This window comes from Abramis brama (genome assembly GCF_963993115.1).
Source record: "Abramis brama genome assembly, chromosome: 6".
In the NCBI taxonomy this organism is placed as follows: Eukaryota; Metazoa; Chordata; class Actinopteri; order Cypriniformes; family Leuciscidae; genus Abramis; species Abramis brama.
In genome coordinates this window covers 13,087,319-13,104,867 of record NC_139968.1, presented here as the reverse complement: position 1 = coordinate 13,104,867, position 17,549 = coordinate 13,087,319, and the positions used below count along the sequence as shown (strand labels likewise).

Sequence of the window (17,549 nt, the reverse complement as noted above, 5' to 3'; positions counted from 1 at the left end):
CATATTTAATTATATATATAGATTTTTTTTTTTAATCTGCAAATGCTCTTTAAAAAAAAAAATACTTTATTCAGTAAGGACACATTTAATTGATCAAAAGTGACAGTAAAGGCTTAAAATGATTAAAAAATATATATATTTTAAATAAATGCTGTTCTTTTGAACTTTCTGTTCATCAAAGAATCCGTCTACCAGGAATAAATTACATTTTAAAATATATTAAAATGGAAAACTATGGACAATATTACTGTATTTTTGATTAAAAAATATATTGGTGAGTATGACACTTTCAAAAGCATAAAAAAAAATCTTTCACATCCATCCATCCATCAAGAACTCCCAAGTGAGTACCAGTAATGACAAACTTTATTATTTATTATCAACCATTTTAAACAAAAGAGCAAGTAAGTTAAGTACGTTTCACATCCACCAGTCTACTGAAATATAAAAATAAATGTGCTTGACACCTCTGTGAAATGATCCCAGCTGCTTTACATTGCTCAGTTTTGTCCTTATATCAGTGACCATCAGAAATGACACCTTTGAAAAGTCAAGGAGAAAATAAACTCAAGCACAGTCATACCAAAAGCAGCCCAGGAGGGAGAAAGAGCTTCCCCCCCCCTCACTTATAAAGCTATGTACACACATCCGCAAGTCTCTACAAACACTGCTAACTGGAGCACGGGAGCGGCAGTGAACTCGGGAATACAAAACATGGAATGACTAAGTCATAATTCTGGCACTTTCAGGATTAGCTTATAAAGTCACATCAGAAGGATCGGGGGGATTTACATCTCCTTCGGATTTGAAAAGTGCCACATTGGAACAGGAGGAACGTTTTTAGTACTTAAACTTGCATGACAAATACAAGCAACTTAAAGGACTCCAGAACTCTGAGCGTCAGAGCTGGAGCAGCTGCCACAGAGAGGGCTTGTGGGACGCCTGAACTCAGAAGCTCAGCTTGAGGCGCCCGCCGTCTCCCTCACTCATGAACCTCTTTCTGCCCCTGACAACAACAAAACAAGCCATTACAAAGTGTATTTGGGTACATGACAAATCAATTATGTGATAATAAAATATACATTTCATATGAATTGACAAAAAGGAAAGAACCATTTTATTTGGGTACATGACAATTTTTTTGGGTAATAATACTAATACATTATGTAATAATAATACATATAAAAATTAATTTTATAGATTTATTATCTATTGATAAATATTTATAATAATAAAAAAGTATGTAATAATAATAATATAATAATAAGAAATATAAAATATAAGAAATATGACAAAAAGGAAAAACTTTAATTTATGTAAAACTACTAATAATGCATTATGTAATAATAATAATAATAATATATAAATGTTATTTTATATAGTACAACTATTCATAAAAACAATTATAAATTATGTAGTAGTAATAAATATAAATTTCATAAGAAATTACAAAAAAGGAAAAACTATTTAATTTAGGTACACGACTAAATAAGTTGTATGTAATACTGCTAATAATAGTAATACATAATACAAATATAACATGCATACTAAGAATGCAACTATTCATAAATGTATAATAATAATTTATGTAATAATACATATACATTTCATAAGAAATGACCAAAAAAACTAAAAAAAAAACTTTAATTCGGGTACATGACAATTTTGAGGTAATAATAATAATAATAATAATAAACAAATAAATAAATAAAACAATTCATAAATATATTTTAAAAAATATAATTTAACAATTATAAAATATCAATAAATACCTTGTAATAATAATAATAATAAACAAATAAATAAATAAAACAATTCATAAATATATTTTTAAAAATATAATTTAACAATTATAAAATATCAATAAATACCTTGTAATAATAATAATAATAATAATAATAAACAAATAAATAAATAAAACAATTCATAAATATATTTTTAAAAATATAATTTAACAATTATAAAATATCAATAAATACCTTGTAATAATAATAATAATAATGTTGAAAATTTTTTCATTACCATTCATAATAAATACATTTTTATACAATAACAATTGATGTAAAATTGTACATATTTTTAAACATTACTGCCATTCATAATAAATATAACAATACATATTTTGTGTAATAATAATTTAAAAAAAAGTTGTGCCTTTAAACAAAAAAGAACAAAAACAAAAACAAACCCCTCCCTCACTCACTCACCGACAAGGACAGAGGTCCCGGAGTTTCTTATCAATGACCCCGGCATTAAAGCTCTGCTCCACGAACTGCTCCAGGAGCGAATACGCACACGGCACGTCAATACTGATATCTGCCATGTCCAGGTAGACTCTTTCAAACCCCTGTAAGAGGACACCATTCTGATAAGAAGCACTTTTACAGCTGCAGTAACTCAAAACGGCCAGCAGGCGACGCTCATACCCGTCTCAGCTGGTCCACAGTGATGACGGTGGAGGCGCACAGACACTTCAGCAACTGTAGGATGATCTGAAGCGTCCTGTCGCCTTTAGACTCCAGCACCATGACGACCGCCTGAAGAGAAAACAGATCGTCAGCCGCAGAGCCGAATCAGGCTTCAAATGCCCGTTTTCTAGCCGTTATTACCTCATAAACAAACTCATGATGAAAATGTGGCACTTCCAGTTCTCTCAGACAGCGCTCGGCTTCCACGGTGTCACCTGATAACAGGTACTCCTTCAACAGGAGGTTAACCTGCAACAACAACGGTTATGCAATCCGTTAGAGTTAGCTTGTGTTGACGCTTAATGTGCCGTGAAATCTCCCAGTCTTTTTATGTTATGCAATGCAGCCGGTGAGTGTGTGTGTCCTTGCCTCTTTGATGAGTTGATTGACAGGTCTCTGGCCGCCGCCTGAACCCCAGAGGCTGTCGATGCGAAGGCCGGTCCATCGACTCATTCTCAGCAGCACAGCCGCGCGATCCAGAGCAGCTCTGGTGAAACACACACACACCCACGTCACACTCGCAGAACACGGGATAACACACACGGCGTGTGAAACACTCCATACCTGGCGTATTCGCAGTCTACTCGTCCCTTGTAGCCGTCTATGAAGCTTTTTGAGAGGATGTTGTCTGCAGCGGCTCGAGCGATGAACTGGCCGAGCATCTACAAGACCACAGCAAATGGGAATTAGCCGTTTCACATTTACAGGTTTAGATCACTCATTCTCAGAGCTTTTCCATGAAAAACACCACTGTGATCACAGGATCCAAAGAAGAAAGAATGCATTAATAATTAGGCCTATTAGATTTCCTTTAAAAGCTTTAACAAATATAACAATGTTTCATTATTTAACATTTATTAATAATAATAATAATAATAAATATTACCATTGAATAATAATATATTTAGAAATCCTTATATTTTATCAACTCTTATCTTGATATTTTTAGATAAAATAAATTCATATTTCTTGGTCCAAACTGTATTCACAGTCATGAATTAAAAAAATGATATTATATTAATTTTATTTATTTATTTATTTATTTATTTATTTATATATATATACTTGTATATAAATAAATTAATTAATTACTTCATAATTCTAGGTAAATATAATTCATTATGAGAGCTTTCCACAAAGCATTTCCATATTTCTTGTTGACACCCAAAGTAATTACAATAGGCCTAAATTAATTGCAAACATTTACAAATAATCCAAATATTAAATTATATTAAACAGTAAAATTTCACATAAAATGTTACTTTTTGCTCATCTCTAATCTAGGTCCATTTTAAAATAATAATACTAAAAATATTTCTTGGTCCATTTTTTATTCACACTGTCATAATACAAATAAGAAGATATTTAAAACGTCCTGGGAAAGATCACTCATTCTAAGAGTTTTCCACTGAAAGCATAATATTTCATGTTTACACACACAATTTCCACAGAATCCAAAAGGAACTGAAATCAGATAACTCTGCAGATATTGCATTTAAAAGTACAAAAAATAGTCCAAGTTCCTCATTGTAACATTTTTGAAATTCCATTGAAATGTGTGCAACTGTAAACAGAGCAGTTGTGTGCACAGCTGGAGGAAACACACTGTCGAATAATGCAGTTATACACATCAGTTCATACTGATGGAGGAGGAGGTCAATATTTGTACACGTGCTGTTTTGGCACATCTACCCTTTGTATTGGGTGTGAAGGGAAGAGAGGGTTGTGTTTGCCCCATTCTAGCGCTCAAACAACATCTGCTCTAGTGTGTGGAGTGAAGGCTGACAGGAGAGAGCTGGGTAAATGTGTTTGTACAGCAGAGAGTGTGTTTGGAGGCACAGCGCTGACCCAGCATTCTGCACACAGACACAAAAGCACAAGCTCTGTTGTTTGTATGAAGCCATAGGAAACAGCTGAACGTTTCTTCCGACTGGTTCATCTGCACCACCAGACGCGCTCCGACCACAGGCTTTTATTGCTAACCGCAGCTTATCAAACACACTTTCAGCAAAGCAAGCATGAAGACGCACCGGAGCTTAGAAACTGTGCCAAATGTTACGCTGCAAAAGTTAAGAGAGAGAGCGGTTCATGATTATGAACTTTAGCTGATGATTAAATGTCATACAGATAACTGCGATTAATCTATTCTGTTCATGCCAATTCACCTCAAGAAATCATTTATTCATATTTAATGTTGATTCATAATAAAATAAGCATTTATAATTTTCATTAAAGCTATGAAAACTGCCATAAAGAATAAAATATTATTATGGTAATATATATATATATATATATATATATATATATATATATATATATATATATACACTTACAAAGGTGTAAAATATTTCACTTTTTGGTCAACCTGGTCTACTTTTCAATTACACTGTCATGAATAATATAATATTATAACATAATATAATAATAATAATAAGTAATAGTATATATGTATAGTATTTATAATAATTGTATTAATCAAAGTATAATACCAATACTTTATTTTAGTAATAGTCTAATACTAATATATTATTCAAAAGTGATTTACTAGAAGTAGACTCGGAACTAGACGTTACTGTAAGCCAGTGATTATAGTTTATAAAGTGATAAATATGGATATTTTTCTTACAAAAACCCATCGCTTCTCTTCAGAAGGCCTTTATTAACCCACTGGAGACATGTGGTTTACTTTTATGACGGATGAATGTGCTTCTTTGAGCTTCAAAAACTCTTGCACTATTCACTCCCATTATAAAGCTTGGAAGAGCCAGGATATTTTTTATATAACTCTGTGTTTGGCTGAATGAATGAGTCATATGCACCTAGGATGGCTTGAGGGCGAGTAAATCATGGGCTAATTTTCATTTTTGGGTGAACTATTCTTTTAAATGTCCTTAGGCATAAACCTGGCATAATCTAAGCCCTGTCTGTGAAACCAGGCCTAAATTAAATGTAAATTGTAAAAATATATGAATGCTAATAATATATTTTTATGTTTAATAAGTAGGGTTAACAACTCCCCAGAAGTCTGTGCAGTAGAAACAGACACCTTAAGCTCAGGTGCGCTAGCTTTAGCGTGTTACCTGTGGAGCCGTTGGCGTGTCCAGCACCAGGTCGGGCAGCTCTTTGAGCAGTTTGTGGAAGGAGGCCTCCACGTCACCGGCCGTGAGCACGCGCCCGCAGAGCTCGCTGAGCAGTCGTGACGTCAGCTCCCTGTGGCTGGCTTTCGCCTCCAGCGCTAGCGACACGGCTAGCATGGGCACGTCGCCACGCATGCCACTCAGGTTCAGCTCAGCAAGCAGTTCCTGAAGGAACAGAGAGAGATGATTAATTATAATTAGCACCCAGGTTTGCACAGGCTTGTTTACTCATAAAAATAATTGCAGAGGACTGCATGATACCGATTAGATATGAAAGGGCAAAAGTCGTCTCCTCATGCAACAACACCGTCATAAATCTCACCGCCACTTCATTAGCATCCCCGTGCTCAAAGTACTCTTGAACTATAGGAGTGACCGTCTTCTCAAACGTCTCTTCGTCCAGAGGGAGGACGACCGTCTCGTATACGCAGTTCTCCTGGAGAAACACACGGTTTGATGGCTTTGTGTGCCAATTTCATGGTTATAAGTGTGTGTATCGTGTGGCTCTTACCTGCTCCGCATCGTAATTGGGATCTTTCACATCAACTTTCACATCTTCGTCATAAACTTCCCCAGGTGTTCCCCATACGCCTTTACCGCCAGCCCCACCTATGGATACAAAACACGTCATAGCTTTTCAAAACGATCAAATGTGCATTGGAGGAACTTGAAACGTCATTGAAGAACGGATTGAAGAACGAAAACTATGCGACTCTTTCAGTTCCTTCTGCTGTAGCACATGAAAGTCCATACTGTTCTTGCAATTGTCATGTTAACCGCACAGTGCCGTCCCTTCTGAAACGGTTTCCCAGGGCCGGGCCCCTACAATTCACAGCTGGTGACGACATCTCTCGATATGTGCTGAGCTCTAACCACAAGCGAGCCAAAAAAAACAAACTGATTTTAAAAAAAAAAAAGAAAAGAAAAGTAGTTTGTGGTGTAGATGTTCTGCTACACACTTAAGCTGCCCTAAACCGGTATGACTACTACTATTGTGGAACATAAAAGATTATATTTGATGTCCTTTTTACCATAAAATAGAAGTCAAAAGGCTCCAGTGTTGCTTGGTTACCAACATTCTTCAAAATATCTTGTTCTGTGTTCCGCAGAAGAAAGAGTCATACAGGTTTAGAACAACTTGAAAGGATTTTCCTTTTTTGATTGACTAGAGACGCGCGACACGATAAAGCTAAATGAATCGCCGTCGAATGGAGCTTTCCACTGAACACAAAACGATTGATTTCCTTCAGCTAATTCACACCTGTACCATAGGTGGCGCTGACCGAGAATACATTTTTCCTCATGTCTGAATAATGGGCAGACGTGCATTATTTGTAGTGTTTTATAATATACTGAACGCTACACCTACTAAGCATTTCTCATTCTTTATTGTTATAAAAATACATTACAATTAAAAAAAAACACAGAAACAGAACAAATCTTGTCATAATCAAAATTTTTTTGGCTTCATTTGAACTCAGAACGAGAACGTAATCATTCGGAAGAGCAGGAGTTATGATCACGTAATATGATGGACAGCTCTAGAGCGAATGAGCTCTTCAGATCGCATAATTCAGTGGAAAATGAATAGAAATGATAATCTGTATAAAGAACATGCAAGAATAAATCTGCTCAACATCCATTCTCTTCTCTCTTCCAGAATACTTTTCATCTGTGTTTACACAGGTTCTCAAAACAGCGCCACCATTCTCACAAGTTTGTGCAACAGCCCAAATCTAATTGGACGGCTCGTTTCATCGCGGGGCGCCGAAAAAAAAAAAGAAGACACACTGGTCGAAAAAAAAAAATCTTGCTTTGCGATTGATCGCGGCCGGCGTGAATAGCTCCAGAAGGATCTATTGTTACAATTCAAAAGCGTCATCACGACGTACATTTGTGTCGCTTAATCGCGCTCGGTGTGAAAGGCACTTCAATCTTTTAGTAAACTAGTTCACTTTTGGCTGGAGTTAAAGGCTGTAGTATGCAAGTGCTAAAATAATCATTTGTAAATACCTTTTAATGGCCTGAATCACAGGTCAAAATAAATAAGGTTTAGTAAAAATTGGGCCATAATTTGCTTAAGGTTACCCAATTACCTAATATCATCAAATTAAAAAAAAGAATTATATATATATATATATATATATATATATATATATATATATATATATATATATATATATATATATATATATATATATATATATATATATATATATATATATAGAGGATGATTTTTTACCATGCTATTTGGGACAGGGGCCTCCTTTCCAGCTTTTATAGGGCTGCAATGTCCCTCTAGTTAAAATAAACTGTGCTTCATTTAATTTAAAGTCACAATGAAATGCAAAAAGTATGAAATTATCTTTTTTTTTTTTTTTACATACGAGTGAAAATAAAATGTAGGGTGGAGAGACTTAATTCTATCCATTGGTTGCTGATTGGATGGAGGCAGATCTGAAAGCGAGCTGGCAGTCGATTGTAAGAAAGGGTTTAAACTGACTGATTGGATAAGTCTGTAAGTCATTCACCCGAAAAATCGAACTGTGTCATTTTGATTAAGAATTACGAGGTCAAAAAAAAAAAAAAAACACATGCAGAGATAAATCGTACATAACAAGATCAACATGCATTTCGAAAATATACAGGGTGAATGCCGACTTTAAAAGTATCTTATGTTTGCTCAAACTAGATCAAATGACAAATTTGACAAAGAAAACATGTCACCAATTTTGTATTTCTGGTTTAAGGACAAAACAACACTATTGGCTTCTGCTCAGCCTGACCGTAAAGACGATTATCAATATGCTGTAATCCACTTTTCAGGCCTATTCGGATAAAGTGGGGCACTTCCAAACCTACTACATTTTCACTGCAACGCCTACATCTGAAGGATTCTGGCCAAAAAAAGCTAACAGGATCTCCTGCCCTGCCCTGCTGACTTAACCAGCAGTTACATAACACAAACAGGGCCGACTGTGCCATCGCAGAGTGAATCAAAAAGAAAAGTGTGCCATTAAGTCATCTTGCGGGTGATGGGGGAGGTGGAAAGGTCAGGAGGGGCGATAATCTCAGCTAAAACACTAATCTAGACGATTAAATGATCACCATCAGACACAAAGAGAGTCGAGTGTTGTTTTTTGCAGGCTTGGCATCAGGTTAGCAAGGCAGCATACATGTGGCGTACTTGACGCAGCCAGTCGGACAGTATGTAGGCCGTTTCTGCAAGCCAGACTTTTCCAAATCAGTTCAGGTCTGTTGCACTCAGAGACGTTGAACCCTCTACAAAGGACCAGCACTGTGTAAAACAACATCTGAATGAATGGGAGTGATCGTCTGTTATGAACGTATGCGTGAATGCGGGTGGACTTTGGTAGATGTAGTGTGTCAGTCCGTTCACTCGGACGTTTGTTATCGTCTAATTGGCTAAAATAAAGCAGCGGATGCTGGAACAGATCCAGGTCAACACTTGATTTGTTTTGAACACATATAAACGAAGCCCAAGCGCACTGGACTTTCAGAATTCCAAATGCAATTTATTTGTATTTACGTGCACTTCCAAGATCAGTTAAATCTAAAGTCCAGAATGTTTTCATCCGTTGAGTGTGGACTAGGGGTGTAAATATGAATCAATTCGTATCGATGCATCGATTATACAGCCGACGATTCGATGCGTCCGCAAGAGTATCGATTAATGTGTTTATTTTGCCGCCTGTCTATTTTCAGCATCCGCTCTGACATATGCGTACAACCTACAAAGCTGCGGGTGGCGCTAACCTCATTATTGTCTTCTACTTCACACCGCTTCACACGCGTTACTTACGTTTCACAGTCTATCTATGTTCACACACATTGTTGAGTCTGACTTTCAAGAGCGATCGAACCGTCAGAGCGAGCTGGCAATGAAAGTGAAATCTTACACACTCCAGTCGGCGTCAAGTCATGGGTGTGGAAGTATTTTGGCTTCAGGAAAACAGATGGAGCAGTGGTAAGAGATGTTGCTGTTTGTCTGATTGCACTTTATTGTAACGCCCGTTTCACACATACTCCGTTTGCAGTGCGTATTTTTTCCGTACCCATGTTAACAGGTTAGAGCTTTCACACTGCACGCGGTTGCGGTCCATTTATCCGTTCCAGTTGCGGTGCGTATATAGGCTACAGCAGTGCAGAGATCGTTTCCGCACCGAGTCTATTTTTGCTGTGCTGCCCGCGCTGAATTAAAGTGACAGCGCATGTTTCGTGGTCAAAATCAACACAGATTGACATGAAAATGTAGTAATTTCACCATAAATGCGTTTAATTAAATAAGTGTATTTAATTTAATTCTACTATTTTTCACAGTCATCTTTTTTACTTTAAGACCGGGGTAAAGCAAGGAAAACTACAATTTACCTCAACAAGGCGACATAATGAACAACACTCGTCTCATTCCTGGAGGTGGAAAAACAATTTCTTTGTGACATGCAATTGTATTCTGTATTCTCAATAAAAGGCAAATTATTTATTATTTTTGTTGATTTATTTGAAACTTAATAGATATCATGTAAAAATATCTAGTATTGAATCGTATCGCGGGGAATTCTGAAGTATCGAAAATAATCGAATCGTTGGCTTAAGAAATCGGTATCGTATCGAATCGTCATGCAGGCTCCAATTTACACCCCTAGTGTGGACGTGTCGTGAATATAGTTGTGGTTCTTGGTGTGAACGGGCTTTAAGGAATGAAAACAGCACCAATACCTTTCTTCGGCAGGCCTCGTCCCTTGCCCATCCTGGACCTCCGGTTGAGCAGTTTGCCCTTTGGGCTGGTGGGCGGAACCGTGGACCGGACCGCATCGCTGTTATCACTCAGCGAGTCGCCCCGGCCCGAGTCCCGGGAGGAGTTCTTCCTCAGACGTCTCTTCACCTTGGCCTTGAGTCTTGCCTCGTGAATGCTGCCGGTGGGGGCCAATATCCAGTTTCCGTTGATCTCATTATTGACATTTCCAGTGAAGGTGCTGTCCTCGTCCCCGGATGGGAAGGAATCGCTAAGATTTCCAGCCTCTGTGAATGACAATATGTGAATACTCATGACAACTTATATTATGAGACTAAATATACATAAAAATAGCACTAGGGGCCAAAGTTTGGGTCCCTTTAAAGGCGTTTTATTCCACCAAGAGAGTAAAAACAGTGATAGTCCTGACCTTGGCAAATTTGCCAAGGCTATCATGTAAAATACCAAATATATGGGCAAATAGTTCTCAAACACTGACCTAGAAACATTTAAAATGATATAAAATCACTAACTCACGCGATAAAAATCAACTTAAACTTACCAACAGGGTTTGCATTTAGCCATGCCTCACAGTCAGTTGCCATGGTTAGTTTTACAGCGTATGAAGTGTGCTTTTGCACCTAGGAATGCAGAAATATTAACGTTAATATGTCTAAACCATAAATGAATTAATAAATGAAAACATGTAGACAGCTGCTCCAATCAGCAGCGTCCATTTGGCTCATCCACAAGCCTGATACAATGAAATGAATGGACGCATTACCACACAGACAGAAGATCTGCAGTCTCTAAAACTAATTGTTTTGGCGAAGCAATACTTAGTTTTTATAATAATTTTATTAACGTGTTTTACATTTGAGAGCACGCATTTAATGTTTGGCGTTACGTGCACGCGCAAATGCACGAGCGCAACATAAACATAAACAAAGCCTCGGGACGTGCTGCGAACAAACGCGTTTTTGCCTTTATTTGACGCAGCGTGTAAGGTAAAACCTTCAAAAGTGTAATATATAGCAAAATAAGTTCCTTCCCAACAACAGCCAGTCGATAAAGAACAAATCCTACTAACCTGCTTTATCGCGAAGCCCAAGTTCCTACGCACTCTCCGCTGATGTGTTGATTTTGTGTTCTCTGCCCAGCAACTCGACAGAGTAATGCTGCCCTGCGAGCTCTCTGATTGGTCAGAATAATAGAGGCGGATAACAAAATGACCAATGAAAATTGAGTTCAGACGAAACAGGTCTTTCTCGTATTTTCTACGAGGCGTTCGTTGAAGATCGTGACTTTCCGCCGCCCGGAACAGAAGTGATGTCATTATGTAATACACTGCGCATGAGTGAGGATGAAGTCACTTTTTCTCTGTTATATTATTCAACTGACCCATTAAAAAAAATAATGCAATGGTTATTTCATATTGTGCAACCCAATACATGTCATTCAGGGCCATCATAGGACATGATGATATTTTCCAAAATGTTTATTCAATATTTGCATCAATGCAACCCAAAAATAATTATACAGATTTTTCTTCCAGAAAATGGGATGCTATTATTAACAGAATATAAAACAGTGGAGAAAAAGTTTTCCAGAACCATTCCAATAATATACTCGCATTATAACACACACACACACTCACTCAGTTTTTTTTGTTTTTTTTTTGTTTTTTTATCTTTAAACAAATAAATTTGAAAATTAGACAAATAAGCATGGTCCAGTTCAAGTATCCCTAAGTCTGAGCTCTGTGTACAGCAATGATGAAAAGCAAAATAGTATGACAGACATTAAACAGAAACAGCTTTCCACTGGTCAACCGGTTTGTTTTTTCTTTCTTTTTTTTTCTTTTTTTGCATTTTGAGATTTTCACTACCTCACCACCTAGAAGGCACTTTAAAAAAGTGAATATTTCAAGCATGAAACAGATTCAAGACCTGAACACTGACAAAAAAACAACAACAGCTGAATATTTACAAGTTTTAACCTGAGGATAATTTTACACCTCTTGAAATTTAAATAGAAATTTAAATAAGGCACATCTGAAGTCTATAGAGGAAAATCAACACATACGCAAGCTTTAGAGTCTGAATGAGGCAGATGCAAATTATGTAAACACTTCACTTACCAGTGCATTTCACATTCTGATACATATTTTTCACAGTGTAATAAAAATTCCTGGACTGCGGAGGATACACAGTATACTGAAAAACTAAATGACGTTCCTCTTTGACATTCTCTCTTTCTTCCATGGAACACAAATGAAGATATTTTGCAGAAAGTTCCTGCGTACTTTTTTCCATACAAAGAAAACAAATGGGAACTGAGGCTGTGACGTGCAAAGCCTCGCTCATGACATGTGGGAGGACAAAAAGATATTTGTTAAGTTAAGAAGATAACTTATTCGCTCACTCGTTTCAGGTAAATCATGGCCATGTTATACCAATTCGTTACAGTGTTATTTTAGTATATAGATACAATTATTAGTTTTTGTTAATACTTTTCAATGAGATTTTATTTTAATATTTTCTGTTTTCACTTTAATGTTAGTTCAAGTTTAAACATTTTGGTGTGCGTTCACTTACTTAAAAAAATGAGTAAACCCATTGCCTTAAAATTATTAAGTAAATAAACTTAATGCTTAATTGAAAAAATTAAGTTATGTGAACTTGATAATTCCACATTACTTAATTTTTTTCGATTTAGCATGAAGTTTATTTATTACTTACCTACATTTTTCCTACAAGTCAACTGATCCCTTTTTACAGTGTATATAGTTTTTATTTATTAGTTTTAGTTTATTATGCTTCAGCTAAATGAAAATGAGAAATAAAATAAGTTACAAATAAAAAATAATAGTTTTTTATATTTTATTTCAGTTTTTTTATGTTTTATTTCAGTTAAAGTTGTGTTTCAAGAAGGCCTAACACGTTTTTTTAAGATTTGTTAGCTACAATAACCCTGATTCGTTCCCTGGTTTTAGTGGAATCATGGCCATGATTTAAATAAACTGCAAAGAGAACGAATTCGATTTTTATTTTGTTCCTCACACCGAGCTCCATATGGCTTCAAAAGACTATGAATATTGCGCACACATATCACATGGACAGTTCTGGGTATAGATTTCTTACGAACTGTAATCCATTACTGAATACAAATTACATGGTGAAAATTGTAGTTAGTAATGTAATCTATTACGCGTCACATTTTAGGTAATATAATCTGATTACTTTTTGATTACTTTTGACTAGGGATGCACGATATGAAAATTTTGGCCGATACCGATAACCGATAATTCTTTACATTTGAAAGCCGATAACCGAAATATTGGCCGATAAATATAAATCTAAATTTTTTATATAATTTTTGAGAGCCTGATTACAAAAACATAAGTCTCACCATTAAAAGCCATGTCCCAAGCACACATTTATGTTCTCATAATAATTTTACGTATAGCCTATATAACAGACTCGCGCTACACATGTTGAATATGTAGTATTTTCCTTTTTTGAAGTGATTCTAATCAAATTTCAAGCAATTTCAAACCATCATGGCGAACAGTGCGCATCTGAAGTGTTTCAGTTGAAGGAAATAATATATTTCAACCAAATTCAGCCAAATTTTCTTATTTGGCCGATAACGATAACATTTTTGACCTAACTCATTTAATCACGTTGATTTGTATAGAATAATCTTGTATCATATTGATATAAAAATGCAAAGAGAAAGAAAATATATTCCACTCTTTATCAACAACGTGAAGTAAATTGACGAAAAGCAAATAATTAATTAGATCTTAAAATGTTCAATTAAAAGAAAAATCATTTTAAATAAAAACAATCAAAATAAAACACTTACTAAAAAGTATTTTACCGTTTTACTGTTTATGGTGTGTGGCCTCTCAATTTTCCATGTAATTATCGCTACATATCTATAGTGGCCTTTCTTGTGTGTGCAATTCCACAAAACTGGAAGACTTCCTGAACATATACAAGCAATAGGCTTTTTTAGAAAAGAAAATTTAAAAGATAAAATTAGGAGAATTAGGGATAATCATTGAATTATGAATAATTTACTGCCATTTTGTGATTAAGTAATCATGTAATCAATAAAAAGTAACTCTAGTCGGATTACAAGTATTTTAAAATGTAATATAATCTAATTACAAGTATTTAATTTTAGGAATCTGATTATGTAATCCAGATTACGTGTAATCAGTCCCAGCACTGCACATGCACTACTTTTATGATGCTTTTTAAATTTTGGAGCCAAAGACCTCATTCATTTCCACTGTATAGAAAAATTACATTGTATTTCACTGACAAAAAATGTAGTATTTACAATTTTTTTCCAGTGAACTATTCCTTTAAAATATGAAACTTCATTTTTAATTCGTAAAAACTTTCATACAATTCACATTGCTATGAACTAGAGTACACAGCGGATCCAATTGATCCGGTTCTCCTTGAGTCCCTTCCCTCTCCTCTTTGTCTTTGTGTTGTGTCTCTCTGTCTCTCCATGGATTTGTCTCATTCAGTGTGTCCCAGCGGTGATGGTAGAGCTTCACTCAGTTTTTGGCGAATCCGTGTGGAAGTTCAAGAGACTTTCCTCCGCCAGCTGCGACAGATACTTCTATAAAAACACAAACAATCCCCCATTAAATTACACAAACGTCAGTATACTTTTAAATTACAGGCATAAGAGCAGCCGTTCAGCCTTGAAGAGCAACAGTTTGGTTTCTCTAAAATGGCTGACTGACTGTTATACTGAAGTTAGTTTATGCTACAATTGGATTTATGCATGTTTATAAGCTCTTTTGGCTCAGAAACCAAACTCTATTAAAATATACTTTTCAAACCCATACGTTTATGTACTTTGTCCACTGGCAATATCCAACAGTGGATAAAATGAGAAAAAACTTTGACTTGCTATGGCTAATTTTAGCTAGCTTTTTATGTATCCTAATTTAGTCATCCTAAATAATATTGACGCACTTTTTTCATAATTTGACAAAACTGTCTTTCCCATTTTATAGGTGCAAAATAATTTTGCACTAATGTTGTGCTGATAAGTATGGACTTGACTGTTGAGTCAAGTTGAGGTCTGTTTTAATGGCATAAAAGTGCCTTTAGTCGAAGAAACTCCCACATATGTGAGTCCTACCAAAAAGTGTACTTGTTTACCAGTGAAACAAGGAGAGCTGAAAAAGAAGAAGGTCAAAATGTGGGAGGAAAGCAGGTGTTTCCTGTAGTGTTTACAGTCTCTCTCTCTCGCGCTCGGTTTCACCTGTCTTGCTCTTCTGGTGTTAAATTCTCACTGTAGTTCTTGTTAACTCAACACAGCTGGCAGCCCTCGAGCCGGAGACGTGAAGTATGAGGTGACGCTGTTTGGCCGATGCTCTAGTGTGAGAGACATGACAACTGGTTGTGGTCTGACTCTGATGACGGGGAATGTACGGCTCCGAGCCGCCTCAGTGTTGTGTTGGAAAGTGTGTTCGTCTGTCTGTATGTGTGTGTTTCTGAAGGGTTATGAGAAACCATATCCCACCCTGAGGACCGGGCTCCTTAGATCAGTCGGTCTTACATTGCCGTCACCAATGGTGTGGTGAGTAACTAAGTGAGTGTAGCCTTTTCGGTTACAAGGTACTATTTCCAGCAAGTAGCAGTGTAGTGTGGCCAAATGCTACATCGCTGTTTGAATTTCACATTGTTTGCATGTGGCGTTAATGCAAGAGAGCAATAGTCAAATCCGCTCTGCTAAGTGGTTCTCTCAGTCCGCTCTGATTCATTCTAGGAAACAATTCACTGATTTAGTTAGAGAGACTGTAGTTTCGCTAATCTTACATGTTCTGCTAGAAAATCTGATTCATGTTAGTAAATCGGTTAATTCAGGAAGAGATTTTTAGAAACAATTCACTGATTCGAGTTGCTTGAGCAGCTTCCATGTACAACTGTAGTTGGTTAGTCTGTAGTTTCGCTAATCTCACGTACAAATCAGTTTGTTAGGGAAGAGATTTTAAGGAACAATTCACTGATTCCAAGCAGTGTTATATTATTTATTTATTTATTATTATTTTGAATAAATTTGTATTTGTATATTTGTAGTTTTCATGTTAATTTTGGTTTAATTTTTAGTCATTTCGTTATGTGCTTTTGTCGTTTTATTAGTTGTTTTTTCTTCAAATATTGCATAAATAATTTTATTTAGCTTTAATTTATTTTTATTTCAGTTAAAGTTTTATTTTATTTTTATTTTCAGTTAATAATTTTAGTGCTTCAACTTAAACTTATTTCGGTTTATTGCCAAGGCAACATTTTTAATTTTCATTTACTTAAAGTTTTTTAACTAATATTTCTATATTATTTTATTTCAGCTTTATTTTCAACACCGCGCAAGAGTTAAAGCTGTGTAAATCATCGTATGACAGTCGTTTATGGTTTTGTATTGTCATGGTGACAAAGCAGTAAAATTGCAAATAACTTTAAAGGTTAAGAAAGAGAAAACATTCATATTTTAATGGAAAGAGAAAGGAAGACTGCATGTTAGTATTTATGACCTGTAGGTTCCTGTAGTGAATTGTACTCCGACAGTGTGACGTCTTGGCTGTTTGTTCGCTGTTGTAAAACAAGCCACACAGGTTACAATAAAATCCCGTCCTTGGCACAATGAACTCCACACCTGCCAAAACAACAAAAACCAGCCAGAAATCAGAACAACACCAAACCGATACATTTTCTGAGCCACGTTCTCATACACTGTGTGTGTGCAGGGGTGTAAAGTCAGCTCTTCTGTGAGGGAATCAAGTGCGTTGGCTGTGTGGTAATGAGTACAACAAGCTCAGGCCTCGAGGGTGCAATTCACACCTCACTCAACAGGATGACAAATGCTCCACTGACATCGGCTGGCCTTAAAGGCTTCAGTTACCCACTGAGAGCCTACAGTACATCACAGCCAGAGCCGCTCAAAGCGACGCTATTACTATTGCTCATGCTTGCTTCTTCCAGACTAACGGTGTTTACGTCATGTGGCTCGAATCTTTTGACTCTGGTGGACGTACCTAACGGTATGCTGTGTTCACTAATGGCTTTCTCCTGATCCTGAGAAGGTGACGCAGCACAGATGTCTGTCGCCTGAGGTGAAGGGGCTGGTAGTGAGTCAGGAATATCTAGAATAGAA

At 36.1% G+C, this 17,549-nt stretch overlaps 2 protein-coding genes across 3 annotated transcripts in view; both read right to left on the bottom strand.

Moving 5' to 3' along the window:
- Positions 1 to 348: 348 nt before the first annotated feature.
- pdcd4b (programmed cell death 4b) lies at positions 349 to 11,712 on the bottom strand. Its single transcript, XM_084117698.1, has 12 exons — positions 11,452 to 11,712; positions 10,924 to 11,002; positions 10,346 to 10,648; positions 6,117 to 6,214; positions 5,928 to 6,041; positions 5,549 to 5,770; positions 3,033 to 3,130; positions 2,838 to 2,955; positions 2,610 to 2,717; positions 2,427 to 2,537; positions 2,208 to 2,347; positions 349 to 1,006 (listed from the first exon to the last, which is right to left on the bottom strand). Exons 1-12 carry the CDS (start codon positions 11,695 to 11,697, stop codon positions 949 to 951), a joined length of 1,695 nt encoding a protein of 564 aa, XP_083973824.1. The 5' UTR covers positions 11,698 to 11,712; the 3' UTR covers positions 349 to 948.
- Positions 11,713 to 12,228: 516 nt separating this feature from the next.
- The window catches only part of rbm20 (RNA binding motif protein 20), a 68,357-nt gene continuing 63,036 nt past the window's right edge, over positions 12,229 to 17,549 (bottom strand). For both annotated transcript variants that reach the window (XM_084117696.1, XM_084117697.1), the window contains exons 12-14: positions 17,431 to 17,538; positions 16,930 to 17,051; positions 12,229 to 15,005 (exon numbers count right to left, since the gene is read on the bottom strand). In XM_084117696.1, the coding sequence (XP_083973822.1) occupies positions 14,937 to 15,005; positions 16,930 to 17,051; positions 17,431 to 17,538 (299 nt within the window). In that variant the 3' untranslated portion in view covers positions 12,229 to 14,936. The remainder of the gene's footprint in view (positions 15,006 to 16,929; positions 17,052 to 17,430; positions 17,539 to 17,549) is intronic.